At 44.1% G+C, this 15,040-nt stretch overlaps 1 protein-coding gene across 2 annotated transcripts in view; it reads left to right on the plus strand.

The window, feature by feature from the left end:
* ARHGEF25 (Rho guanine nucleotide exchange factor 25) overlaps positions 1-15,040 on the plus strand; it is a 383,409-nt gene that overhangs the window by 175,926 nt on the left and 192,443 nt on the right. The window contains exon 1 of one of the 2 annotated variants that reach the window (XM_088466134.1): positions 11,433-11,719. The exons of the other annotated variant lie outside the window; for it this stretch is intronic. Within the exon in view, the coding sequence (XP_088322260.1) occupies positions 11,626-11,719 (94 nt within the window). The 5' untranslated portion in view covers positions 11,433-11,625. Of the gene's footprint in view, positions 1-11,432; positions 11,720-15,040 lie in introns of those variants that run through there. 2 annotated transcript variants of the gene reach the window in all.

Consider the following 15,040-nt stretch of genomic DNA (forward strand, 5'->3'; position numbering starts at 1 on the left):
CGCAAGCCTGTCTTCCCAACCGCAATCCTCTTGCTCGCTAGTCACTACGAGGTTGTAGCTGTAATTGACATTTCGTGCCATTTGTAGGTGGTTACAGGGGAAGGTGCTTGTGAACGGGGGTGTGGTGGTGCGCACGCAGGCGTGGTTGACCTTAAAAAGGGCATTTTAAGGGCATGCATATATTACTGAGCGAGTCATCACACACGTCATCTCATTGCAATAACGATGCTACTGCTCGCAGAGCTAAGGATAGCCCTGGGTCTACCTTAAGCATTGCGAGTGCTGGCGATGGTTTCTGCCTCAACCGATGTTTGTAGGTAATTAACAATGTAACAGGTGTTAATCGTGCTGACGTAGGTTGCCGTCTGCGACCGACTCTGAATTAGGCCGTAGAGATAGGAGGTGTGCTTTCATTGTTGTGGGTGTTTCTGCGCTTACGATGTACGTTTTGCATATTCTCGATCACTTTGGGTATGACCTATCGCTCCCGTGCAACCGCCTCTGAATGAGGTCCTAAGATATTTCTGTTGCTGGCCTGGGAGTATTTGTATTATTTAAAAAAAAAAAAAAAAAAGTAATCGACATCTGTAAAATATGTAAGAGTATTCTGTATTGCTATTGGTCAATGACTTACAGCATGACTACACTGTCATATTCTTATAATATATAGGCACTTCCCCAACCCTACTCAACATTTAGTCATTGTTCCTTAATTTCTACAAAAGTAATTGAAAATGAATATTTTACAATTTAAGTAACAGGGCCATTCATTAGAAAGGTAGTGCAGGATATACTGTATCAAAGATATCTCCTGCTTACCTTTCAGTTCCGATCTGGACCGATGTCCCCATACAATAGTAGGTTGCCCTAAATTTATCAAGCTCAGAAAATACTACATTTTTGGAGTCTGACAGCGGGAACCTCCGCCATCTTCAGATGGTGCTGATTCCCGGACCCCGCACCTTCCCTATGGAATGGAGACCCCGTTCAGGTCTTCCCGCCAGGCACAGTGTTCTTTGTGCGCATGTGGGAACCCAAGTTCAAGACTTGACAGTGCTATCGCAGGGACAGTTCATCTTCAGATCAGCTGTCTCCGCACTAGAGCAATGTTGAATTGCTCCGGTGATTTTGTATCAACCGCTGCTACTTGCAAGGAGTTGGACACTTATTAGAGGATCGTATTCCCCTAATTTTTGCCCCAATGAGTATAATTTCCTATCACCCCATATTTCAGCAGCAGGAAAGTATTCTTCAGAGCAATGTATCAGTATTTTCTTGCAGAGACATGGGGGAAAATTTACAAAAGGTCTATTTTAATCAATTAAAATCAATCTAAATCGATCAACATGAATATTGTGTTTCAGGGGCTAAATTACACATTTACTAACAGACAATTTTTTATATAAATTTTTAAGTGTTAGTAAATGTGCGATAAATCGATCAACGTTGATCGATTTAGATCAATTTTTAATGCATTAAATTCGGCCCTTAGTAAATTTCCCCCCTGGTCTTGATAAGAGCCCAGTCCTGCAAACAGGGAAGTGATAGGAAGAGCCAAAAAATTGCGTTACTTAGACCAAGGTTGCGGCACTTCTCTTTGCGCCAATAACCACCTACATATATGAGGTGTGGCTATTAAATAAAAAGACTGTACTTGTAAAAAATAAACCATACTGTGTGAGTTAAAAGGGAGTGTGGAACATTGACCTTGGACAATTCCAAAACGGTTTTGCAAGTTTCACCCGTCTCGCACAAATAATTTGCTGTCACACAGCATTCAAAGAAGTTGTGTTTTATCCGTGCGTTGTAAAAATGCTTAATTCCAAAGTACAGAAATTTATAGTTAAATTGAACAAAGCACCCACCGAATCTTTCAGTTTGCTAACCGAGGCAAATTGTATATTATGTGCACATGTGATTGAGTAGCACAAAAGATTTTAATGATGGTTGTGAGGATGGCGAAGACAATGCACATCCTGGTAGGCCTTACACACCAAAACAAATGAGAATGTGGAAAAAATGTAGAAAACTGTCTGAATTGACCGTCGACTCCATCGTCATCGACTCCAGCATCCAAATGTTCTAGCAACTTTGTGGGAAAGAATCAGAAGAAAGAGGTCAGAGTTGTGGAAAAATGGTTTCATCCCCCATGAGGACAACGCACCAGCCCACACAGATCTCTCTGTAGAGCAGTTTTTGGCCGAGAAAAAGACTGCAGTGCTAGAACACCCTCCATACTCGCCATACCTAGCACCGTGTGACTTCTTTCTTTTCCCTAAAGTCAGATCTGTACTCAAGGGAACCCATTTTGCATCAGTTACTGAGGCAAAGAAGAAAACAACAGATCTGTTGAGGCAGCTGACAGATAATGGCTAGGTTGGTCCCATTGCAGGTTATAGCTAATGCTGTAAGTCAAGCCATAGTGCCAAGAGAGGTCTACGAGGTGTGGCTATTAAATAACGAGACTGATGCTATAATTTATGCTTAATTATATTAAGTACATTTTAACTCTGTTCCCCTTCTATGCACGCCCCTTCTGTATCCACACACCGCTGCATTCTTATTTTCCATTGGTCAAAGCCATGCTGTAGCTCATAACTTCAGTTTTGGTCATTGTATAAAAAGGGGACATACAATGGAATAAGATGACATATGATGTTTAGTAGCATATAGATAAATTGCTTTGCAGCAACTGTGCTTGGACGCACAATTTAAAAAATTGTGAAAACACTATCAGCCTGATTTCTAAAACTGTCATAAACTATTAAGATAGCTGTAGGGTGCTAAATGAAACATCCAATGTCGTTACATGTGGAGATTGTTTCATAGAAATATCAGGTACAATGAAATGCCACAGTGTAATATAATACTGTGTTGACATTATGGTGTGGGCCTGACTGGTATAAACCTACAATATTAGAAAAAAGTAAAACTTCACATTTTTTATTTTGCACTAAGAGTGCAGAGGTCTCCTTTACGTTGTTTCTTTTGGGTGCTCCAGTGTCCTCTCACTCCACAAACATTCCGGTAAATAATAGTGAACTGGTGCTGCACTCACATACTATTGGTGCTCAGGGCAAAGTAATGGGTATTTTGAAGGAAAGGAAGAGGGGTAAGGGCATACTTGCCATCTCTCTCTGATTGTCAGGGAGACTCCCTGAAATAGTAGCAATTTTCCTGACTCCCTGAAGAGTCTAACAATCTCCCTGATTGCACCTTACCCCCGTTATGTACCTGTTATATTTAAAAATACACAGAGATATATACATTCAAATGGGATCATTAGTATCATTTCCCGGCATTTGCTATAAGGCACAATGGCCCTCATTCAGAGCCGCTCGTAAGCGGCCGTTCACTCGTTCTGAGCGATGTTCGCACATCTGCGCATGCGTACGGGTTGTAATACGCATGCGCGAACCAGTCAGTGCGGCCGAAAATCGTTTGTTCGTGGTAACGGGAAGGTGCTTGAAAACGGGGAGTGGAGATCAGATCGCAGGTGTGCTTAAAGGTCAAAGCGGGCGTTTTATGGGTGTGCATAATTAAAACTGGAGCGTCATTGACCATGTCACTTGTTTTTTTTTTACTCAGAACTGCTCGCAAAATAGCGGTTGAAAAAACCAACCACAAGAATAGCAAGCAGTTCATACGCTGTACGATGTACTCGATTAATCAAATAAATAGCGGACATGACGTATGGTGCGAGCGGCAAGGGGGCGTTTTTGTCAAAATTGCAACCGCAAGTTTTGCTCGCTCGTTCAGACTTAGAGGCGTGAACAGACTGCAATGAGCGAACGGATCATTTGAATAGCCACCCCTTGTTTTTGAACGACCGCAAATAACGAGCGGCTCAAAATGAGGGCCTATGACCCCTATGGCTACATGTATTTTCTGAAAAGTAGCAGTGTGATTTCATCAACAAGTAGATCTTACTAACTGCTTTGGGGCTCATTTACATGTAGGTGTTAGTAAATTTTAGGACACGCCTTTCAGATGTAGCAGTACACGCCCACTTTATCGGCGCGCTCATAGGTGCTGCTTTCACAATCTCCCTGAAATTCTTTTTCAAAAGTAGGCAACTATGCGTTACAGTAATTGGCTTCTGATTGTAAGCTACACTGAGGACGGAATGATGTATATGATGTAATTATTCTCTGTAATGCGCTGTGTGAAATTTTGAAGCTATATAAAAAAAAGGTGAATAATAAATTATAATGAATTTGGTTTATCAAGCTTTTGGAGTAGCAATTTACAGCAAGCTATAAGGAAGGTCTATTCATCATTTTAACTGCAAAAACAATAACAAATAAAAACTTTTGGTGGAGCTAAAAGTGGAGGAATTTGTGACAACATCTAGTTGATGAAAGAAGGAAAAAAGACAAAACCTGTACAAATTAAACGGCTTTGTTTACAGTGGAGACACCACTGCCATTGCAGCAGATACAGTGGCTATTGGACCATAGGGTGAGGTGGCCAAGCCCCTGCCAGTGGTGGGAGTTCCACCATTATCTGCACTCAGTCATCTAAAAGCCTGCTCTATTCGGGCATCATTATGAATATGCAGGCCGCCACGCATGCTCAGAAAAGCAGATCAGGTGGGGCGGGTGGATGGACCACATCGCTCCCACTAACTGTTAATATCGGGCTCATGTTATGTTCTTGTTTGTGTGTATAAAAATTAGTCATATAAACTCATACTATATGCAGGGTAAATATCAGCTGGAACAAAACAAAAAGTGAATTATCATAGGCAATTAACATGCAGATGACCACTGGTTATAACTGTAGCTCTCAATAGATTTTACCTTTAGCTTCAGCCCATATGAATACAACATGCCTGCCATAAACTGATGTGATGAATGCTGTGTAGGCCCTTTTAATGATGAAGCCGTCACATGCTATTTATACTATTTCCTAACTTTCCGATCCTTGTGTACAGCTAGAAGATTCCAGGCCTACTGTAGGAGGAACAGATGTCTGTTAAAGCACTAATACTGTGAGTGTTACTAAAGCAAACAGAATGTAGAGGACCATAATGCGCTGTGTGTAAAGCACACAGAGATCTGTTGTAAGGTCTAAATGCATCTTCAGGCCTCTGATAGGCAACTTGAACTCCAGTTAATCAGAGGATGTATATTAAGTTGCAAAGACAGAGTTTGCTGTTTTCTCTGAGAGCGACACTAGTGTAACAGTCACTGGCTTTGTATTGAACCAGAGCCATTTGTTTACAAACAAGAGATGCATCAGTAAATGTTCGCTCAATACAAATGCAATAAATCTGTTCCTCTGCACTTAAAGGATGCAATTGGAACTATGGATATGTGTTGTGTAACTAATTGCCTACACTGGCAGAAAAGTCCAGGAGACTTCCACATTTCCGAGAGTGCATCTAGACTCCTGGGAGAGCGGGCAACACTCCTGTATAATGCCCACTTTCCTAGTAAAGTGAAAATGTAATTCGCTGTGAATTGCATCACCATGGCCCACTCCCATGCTGTGCGATGTCAAGATTTGCGACACTGTACTGCCATCATGATGTAAGTTGTACCACAGCAGTTGCTCCATGGACTACCCCTCCAGGATCTCCCAGAGGAGAAATCAAAAATGTCGGCAACAATGGTTATATTAATAGAGATATGGTTACCACCTTTTCTGGAAAAATATACCGATCTAACTATTTTAGTTATATTTAGTGGTAACATTGTTAGAAATTCTTTATTTATATAATTCCTTTCCAGCAAAAGGATTCAAATCATTTTACATTATTGCACAGGGTGAGGCAGCTATCTTGGGTGAACTCAGTAATCATTAATATCAGTCTGTGTCCCATTGGAGATTTCTGTCTAAATTACCTATCACACCATAGTTTTTGTAGTTTCCTCTGTGGGAGAAGCATATTACCCAAGGCTCAATTACATTCAAGAATCGGTGAGCATATATTGTGTTGAGTGTATGTTTCTGGACTCACACAGTGTATACTATGGGCCTGATTCAGCAAGCATCGCAAATTGTAATGCTGCATGTAGGCAGCTTTGCAATGCGATCCTTACAATCATGCAAATGCAGCAGGAAGTGTATAACACCACCTGCTGCATTTATGATACCAGCACTACCATCGGTGGTCGAAGGTCGCGATGGTGGATGGCGCCAGGCGGCCGGCCAACTGCGTAAGCCTCAGCTTACTCAGGCTGGCCAGTTTGCGAGACCAGAAGACTGTGTACGTCCACACAGTCTCTGGGCTGGCCACTCCGGAAAACGGAACGGGGTCGGACGTGAACGCCGGCCGACCCCACCCCTGCAATGCCTCTGTCTGTCATACAGGCAGAGGCATTCAAGGGCTAGCGTGCATGTTAGCAGGACCCATTCTGCACACTCACTGAATGGGTCCTGTGCATGCGCAGATTCCCGATAATTGGGAATCTGCGTTAGCCCCTATATTTGTTTTCCTTTTTTTTTCGTCATATAACCCAGACATCTTGAGTCCAAAGATGGCAGAAGCTCTGGAACCCCCTCTCTCCCTATTCCACTCCATTTGATCCCACTATCTTCTAGGAACTTATTGGTTGAATTCCAAAAGTCTTAGCTAAATACTCCCAACCTCCGTTGGACTTTTTTCCTTGGTGCAAGTTATCTTCACTTCTCGTAATCTCTGCCCTGCTTATAATCTATAAGGAAATAGGAGTTTGATACATGAGAGTAGGTGCCACTTATTGCATATTGGTGCTGTCTGACAGCAATGGAAAATGTGCTTCAGTGAGGCTACATGAAAGCAGTAACAGGGCTTTTCTGTGCTGTGCTGGCCATGTCCCCCTGAGAGCATGATGTCATGTGGAGGGGGCAGGGCCAACAGCCCCAGTAATTACAGCTCTGATCAGAGCATCCTCAGATAGGCACTCTGTAGCTTAAGAGGTGCAGGGTGCCTGTCTGGAGCATCCAGAGGACACGCTGTCGGCACTGAAGCAGCGATTCTGGCTGCAGGGTGCCGTTCCGGGCACTCAATAGCCAGATGCTGGGGCTGTGTGTGAGCGGCACTGCTCACACACCCTTAGTTACGGCACTGGGATATCTGGGATATTATCCAGTCAGTGCTCAGAGGGTTTTTAAATGTAGGAGGAGGATAAATGTGAGCTTGTGTGATGTGTGCTGTGTGGTGGTAATCGGGTATTAGAAATGCAGGTGGTGGCTAATAAATAAGTTTGCCTGAAGAAGTAGCTTTTCAGAGAACCTGCATAGGATCTGAGGCTAGGGGAAAGTCTTGTATGAGGGAGGGATTTCCACAGAGCAGATGCAGCCCCAAAAAATCCTTGTAATCAGGTACTACGGTCTACGACTGCATGGCCGCCTCGATGTTTGTCCAGTGCGCATGCGCACGAGGGAGCTGGCTCCTTTGTGCGCATGCGTGAGACCCGCTACGACCGACAGCGCCGGTCGTAGCGGGTCTCTTTCCAAAGGGGGCGAGCTGTCGATGTTGAAATGATAGGTATACAGTACATTTGGCCCTGCTTCATATTGCAGATTTAAGTAGTATAACACATACTTGCCTACCTTTTGCTTCTCCTCCCCGGGAGAAGCCTGGGGAGGAGAAGCAGGCGGGTTGTGATGGTAGCGGGGCCTGACGGGTTGTGTCATTAAGCCCCACCCCCTTTGCGGCAATTTGCCGCAATTGGCTTCAATTTAAATAGGGGGTGGGGCTAAATGACGCAAATCACGTCATTTGTCCCACCCAGTCAATATTGCTGAATGAAGTCCCACCCACCTAATACTTGTCTACTACAGCTCATGGAAACAAGGTGGGAGACATGGCAAGCATGGATACTATGCAGCTACATAAACACAGGACCTACTATATAATCCTATAAAAAAGTTTGTCTATGACATGTGCAGTGAGAGCCCAGTGACTCATAAATATCAGCCAATCCCTTCTCTCCACTGCTATACGTCTCTGAGTTACGCTGCTCCAATCACATGCCTTCTATCAGTATAATGGCCATACAAGTAGTGCTGGACTCTTTTGTTGGCTAACGTGGCTGAGCCACTTCGCTACCAAACTGGCCTCTATGCCCCCCAGATTGTGACATACAGTAGAAGTTAAGGCGAATGACGTACTGGAGATGAAGTGGGTGATGGAGTATTGTGTTACTGTCTGTGTGTGTGTGTGTGTGTGTGTGTATATGTGTGTGTATGTGCGTCTGTGTGTGTATGTGAGTGACAGAGCGAAAAAGAGAAAGAAGGGAAGAGATGGAGAAAAGAGGGGGAGAGAGAGAAAAGAGGGATAGAGAAGAAAGGGGTAGACAGAAGAGAGAGGGAAAGAAAACAGCGAGAGAGAAAAAAGGGAGGAAAAAAGAGATGAATAGAGAAAGGAGCAATTTGGGTAAGAGACAGAGAGAGAGACGGGAAAGGAACGGGCAAGAGGGGGATAAACAAAGAGATGGAGAGTGAAAAAAATAGGAAAAAGGGGGGAGAGATAGAGGAGTGAGAAGGGATAAGAGTAGAAAAGAGAGAGAGGGGTATGGAAGAAGAGAGACACAGGAGGAAGAAAGGGGAGAGGAGGAGAAAGCGAGAGTATAAGGGGGGGTGACATGTGGAATAGGGGGAAAGCAATGTGAAGGAAGAAATAAAATAAACAGCTACAGGCACCCTATGTTGTAAGTTTGCGAGCAGGGCCCTCTTACCTTTATGTATGTCTTTTATGTATGTATGTCTTCTACAACCCAGTAAAATGTTAATGTTGATTCAAATTGTAAAGCGCAATGGAATTTGCTGCGATATATAAGAAATTGTTAATTAAGCCCCGCCCCCTGTACGGGGACCTGCGATCGTCGAGGAAATTCTCCCCATTCTGTCCACTTCACTAGGAAGTGGGCAGAATGTGGGAGAAGTGCCTACCCTTCTGGGGGCGCGGGGGGGTTACCCGAAAAATCGAGAGCATCCTGGAACAGCAACTCTTCCTCCCATGGACCTTTGCGGAGTCCAGTAGCCTGGACAGGGAGACAAACAGAGGGGGGGGGGGGCAATGCTCTTGCTGGTGCATGTCACTAAATTGTCTAGTTACAGCTCTGTGGATGAGGATTGCAATGGGTGAGGGGTGATGGATGTTGCTGGCTGCTGCTGTGATCTGTACTGCTGGTTGATTGGTGCTGTGCTTGGAGAGGGATGCTGGGTCAGAGGCGGAACTAGCGATGATGCTACGGGGAACCACCCAAAATATATCCTAGGGCATCAAACTGGTTAGGGCCGGCTCTGCCCCATTTGCATTGTTGTCAACATATTAAGATTATTTCCAGGGGCACATTACTGCATATCACGCACAATTCTGTCTTGGAGACCTACATCATGTCTTATTTACAGAACAATCTGAAAAAAACAAAACAAAATCTTTTAGGATTGTAATCTGGGATCGGCAGGGTCTTCTCTACCTGGAGTCTCATGTCTGTTTACAATGGATGTCCCTGACATCATGTCTTATGCTGAAACTTGTGCCAACTGTTCACTCGCATGCATGAAATATGTACTTGTATCTGTACCAGCTGTTAATTCTCGTTTATGAATATCCATTAATGTGTTATTATGCTAAATGATATTCATGTATCTGTTAACATGTTTGTTGTATTCATGCTATTATGTTTATTTCCTTCATGTATGCCATATCTGTAATGCTGGCAGATATATTGGGCGATCAATTGATCAGGCAAAATATCTCGTGCCCGTCAGCCAGTGTGTACCAGTGATGTCTGTGAACGACGCCGTTAACAGACATATCACATCAGCTGTACTATACAGCCGGTGCCCAATATATCTGCAGTGAAGGCCATGGGAAAGGGGGCGCAAACCCTCCCCCCCCCGGTCAGCAGGACCCGCGGCCAGAAGACAGATGAGTTTTTCTTGCGATAGTAGTATTATTACCATTCGATGGGGGTTTTCTGAGGGCAGCTGCCATCGAATGGTTTGGAAGTGATGGTCAATGTTAAAATACAAAAGAATGTAGCTGTTTAATATCGAGTGGCCACGGTTTGCTATTGCGCATACACAAACATGTTTTTTTTTTGCCATCAAATTCTTTTGATGCGATGGTTAGTTACCTTCGCATTGAAAGTTTTGATGTTGGAAGCCCAGCCATCATTTGATGGTGTGCTTCCGATGTCCATCCTACTATGGGATCTGTGGTGCCCTATACATAAACACTGATAATGATGACATTGGCCCTCATTCAGAGCCACTCGCTAGCGGCAGTACGCTCGTTCCGAGCGTGTTCGCACATCTGCGCATGCGTACGGTTTTTAGTACGCATGCGCGAACCAGTCAGTGCGGCCGAAAATCGTTGGTACGCAATATAGCGAGGGCCTGCTATTTTGAGTGACAGAATGAGGCGTATGTGGGTGGTAACAGGGGAAGGTGCTTGAAAACGGGGAGTGGAGATCCGAACGCAGGCGTGCTTAAAGGTCAAAACGGGCGTTTTAAGGGAGTGCATAATTAATACAGCAGCGTCATTGACCACGTCACTTGGTTTTTTTTAACTCAGAACTGCTCGCAAAATAGCGGTTGAAAACACCAACCACAAGAATAGCGAGCAGTTCATACGCTGTACGATGTACTCGATTAATCTAATAAATAGCGGACATGACGTATGGTGCGTGCGGCCAGGGGGCGTTTTTATCAAATAAACGAGCGTATGTTTTGCTCGCTCGTTCAGACTTAGAGGTGGGAACAGACTGCAATTTGCGAACGGATCATTTGAATAGCCACCCCTTGTTTTTGAACGAACGACCACAAATAGCGAACGGCTCTGAATCAGGCCCATTGTCACCAGACTCATCTTCAAAACCTGTCTGCAGCCCTTTGCAGAAAGGATGATGTTTCTGACTGTATTTATTGTATCCGTTGCCTGGGCTGGCATCACAAACTAATCTTGTTCTGTTGGTGTTACCCTAACACTGTAAAAATAAGTGTGAAAGTGGGGAGGGCTGGGAGGCTGACTACCAAGGACTAATGTCGATACCATCTTCAGCATTATTGTTTTACTTTATTCTAAGCAATAAAAGTATGTGTGTGTGTGTATATATATATATATATATATATATATATATATATATATATATATATATAGATATGTGGGGGCGCAAAGTACATTATGACTGTAACTAAATAAACTCAATCTGCAGACAGTAAGGGTAAACAAAGGATACAAGACGCAGTAGAAAAAGTTCATGTTTTTATATTTCAAAGTGTTGAGTGCTATGTAGAGAGACTGGAAACAGGGATTCCTGGTATAGTCAGTGACTGTGGGAAGATGGAGGGAGGAAAAAGCCATTTCTGGAAGAGCCACTGACTCCTCCTTTAAAGTGGCAACAGAACAGCTCTGTACAGCTACGGTACAGCCACAGCCACAGCAGCTTCTTCCCTCAGCAGCGACTCTCTCCCGGCCGGGCTCAGCGCAGCAGCAGCAGCTGGCTTCCCTCACTCTCCTGTCTGTCTGTCTGCCCTGCTCCGAGTCCCCGCCCGCACTCCCCGCCTGCCTGCCCGCCCGCCTTGCTGCTGGGTCTGAGCGCTGTCTGGAGGGCGGCAGTGTTGGGGGCTCCTCATCCCTGGCATGCTTTGGACCGGGTTCGGCATCGCCATGCCTGGGGAGCAATGAGAGGGGGCAAACCACGCCACGGCTGTGCTTGCCAAAACCTTTTCCGCAAAGTCCTGTCTCAGTGCATCTGCTGCTACGCCCGGGTGAGAGGTTAGTGGATATGTCACTGCTGTGTGGGAGCATGTCATTTTCTGTGTCCCCAACACCCCCTGCAAATGATACTGTGTTTCTATATTTCACCCGCAACTTCACTACAGAGTAATGGTTCTCTTATGATGCTGTGTTGCACAGAGTTCCTATCTGTACATCCTTTAGTGCTGCTACTACCACAGCCCAACTATGCCATGCATTCACAGATAGGGCTAGATTGCAGAAGTATGCATTCACAGATAGGGCTAGATTGCAGAAGTGTGCATTCACAGATAGGGCTAGATTGCAGAAGTGTGCATTCACAGATAGGGCTAGATTGCAGAAGTGTGCATTCACAGATAGGGCTAGATTGCAGAAGTGTGCATTCACAGATAGGGCTAGATTGCAGAAGTGTGCATTCACAGATAGGGCTAGATTGCAGAAGTGTGCATTCACAGATAGGGCTAGATTGCAGAAGTGTGCATTCACAGATAGGGCTAGATTGCAGAAGTGTGCATTCACAGATAGGGCTAGATTGCAGAAGTATGCATTCACAGATAGGGCTAGATTGCAGAAGTGTGCATTCACAGATAGGGCTAGATTGCAGAAGTGTGCATTCACAGATAGGGCTAGATTGCAGAAGTGTGCATTCACAGATAGGGCTAGATTGCAGAAGTATGCATTCACAGATAGGGCTAGATTGCAGAAGTATGCATTCACAGATAGGACTAGATTGCAGAAGTATGCATTCACAGATAGGACTAGATTGCAGAAGTATGCATTCACAAATAGGGCTAGATTGCAGAAGTATACATTCACAAATAGGGCTAGATTGCAGAAGTATACATTCACAAATAGGGCTAGATTGCAGAAGTATGCATTCACAAATAGGGCTAGATTGCAGAAGTATGCATTCACAAATAGGGCTGGTTTGCACATTTGTGCATTCATAAATGAGTAGATTGGAGATTTGTGCATTCATAAGTGGGTCTAGATTGCAAATTTATGCATTGAGAAATGGGTCTGTAGTGCATTCATAAATCAGTCTAGATTGCAGACTTGTGCATTCATAAATAGTTATATATTGTATATTTGTGCAGTCATAAATGAGCCTAGATCACAGGTTCTGCATACATGAATAGTGTTAGATTGCAGATGTATGATTTCATATATAGACTGATTATTATTTCATTGTCTAAGGAAGAGATGATTTTGTTCTGTACCAGCTACTGACTGTGTAGGTGTCATGATGTAGTGTTCACTGTTATCTAGTGCCACCGATCATATATGACGTAAAATGGCTATCGTGCACTATGGGCCTGATTCAGATCTGCACGCAATGCCAGTTTGAGCGATTGTTGGCCATTGCGCATGCGTGAAAGCCACACTGCTCACACGCAGAGATTGTTCTGAGATTGCGCATACACAGAGGATTCACTTACAAAGTGAGTGACAGGTAGTCAGCATTTGTGGGAGGTAACGGGGTGGTTAGATAAAGGCGTGTTATACCGTTTAAACACTGCTTTCATAACGTGTATAAATTAGCCACTGCGTCCTTGCTTGCAACAGGATAGCCCTCTGCTTGTCTGAGACACGCTGTGTCTAGGACAGCTTTGACTTACTCAGAAGGCTGATGGCCGCTGGATCTGCCTACTATGTTTCCAGTTTTGTGCGTGAGCATCGGATGTGAGATGCTTTCAGTGGCCATCTCTTAAGGTGCGTACACACGGGACGAAGTTCCCTGAATGAATATCGTCCCGTGTGTCCCCGGCAGTTTGTGCTCAGTGTCGTTATCGACACTGAGCACAAAACACTGAACAAAATCAAGAAAGATTTAGTTCAGTGCCGGGCTCCCTCCCTCATCCCCGAACATGTCCAACCTGACAATATCGTCAGGTTGGACAGGAAGTTCAGATGATCGAAACTAGAAACTACAAACGGGAGTGCGCAATTGTAGTTTTCGTTCATCGTTATGCCTCAGAAACTGAACGATTTTGTGAACGATTTGTCGTTAACGTCAAATCGTTCAAAAAATCGTCCCATGTGTACGCCCAATTAGTCCTGGACGGTGGGTGGGTAATTAGCATATTTGTGTAAATGCGTTTGGTGAGAAATCTCAGCTGCGATGGCATTTGCATGCAAATCTGAATCGGGCCCTATGTTAATGGTATTCCTGGGCCACATAGCTGCCCCTGTATCTTGCACCACAGTGATAGGTCACGTTTTGAGATTTCCTCATTCTTTCATGTTGTGAAATGTGATTCTGCAGACTGTACCCCGTTCTCACGTTCCCTACTGGATCCCAGAACCCAGCAGCACTCGCTGTCTGTCAGGATCACTACCTAACAGCTTATCTGACACCATTTCTGGTGCTGATCATGTAAAGTCACATGGATGCTTGTGTCGTGTGGGGAATAACATGGTATCAGTAGCCTGTCAACAAAATCCTTTAAGTAGTTTTAATAGAGTCCAACATTTTGGGGTTACCCCCTTCGTCAGGAGGAACCCTGAAATGTTGGACTCTATTGAAACTACTTAAAGGACTTTGTTGACAGACTACTGTGTGCTGCCTGATTTGGGGTAACTGTAAGGAGTGTTTTTCACTTGAGGATGACACCTTAGCAAGGTATATATAATTTTTCTTACAAGTGTGCCGGTTGAACTGTGGATATATATATATATATATATATACATATATATATATATATATACATATATATATGTGTGTCATTTTTCTCTTTTATGGGAATGTAGATGATGTGGTGGTTGCAAACAGTGATTCCCATTGAAAGGAATTTGCATTGCTGAAAGATTCCTAAAACCCATCACTGAATGTTTTACATGTGTCATGTGCAGCAATACATGGTAATGCAGCTGTTCTCAAACCAGTCCTCAGGGAATCCTTAGAATAGAAGGATTTAAGGCTATCCATGATTGGATACAGGTAAGGCCATCCTTTACTTAGGCTTCCTGATTGACACCAGTGAATGGGTGGCTTCCTGGCATTTAAGAGTTTTCCTGAGGACTGGATTGTAAAAATGTTGACATTATCTATAATATCTTCCTGCTGTCTCTGTTAATACCCCTTTCTTAAGCCTACAACCTGGGATTTTTGCGTGACCCTGCTCGCTAACAGGGTTTTACCGAGATTTGCAACCCGGGTCTATGACCCGGCTCAAGCGTGAAAGGTGAGACCCGAATCTTGATGACCTGGGTTACGCCTAAAAAAAAGTGATTAGCCAGGGACAGTGGCGCTTTGAGATTAGATAATCTCCAAGCGCCCAGTAAATGCCGGAAGATTGGGGTCACTGCAAGACCCGGATCTGGTGTGAAGGGTGACGA

This window comes from Taudactylus pleione, unplaced genomic scaffold (genome assembly GCF_031769625.1).
Source record: "Taudactylus pleione unplaced genomic scaffold, aTauple2 ptg000065l, whole genome shotgun sequence".
Classification (NCBI taxonomy): Eukaryota; Metazoa; Chordata; class Amphibia; order Anura; family Myobatrachidae; genus Taudactylus; species Taudactylus pleione.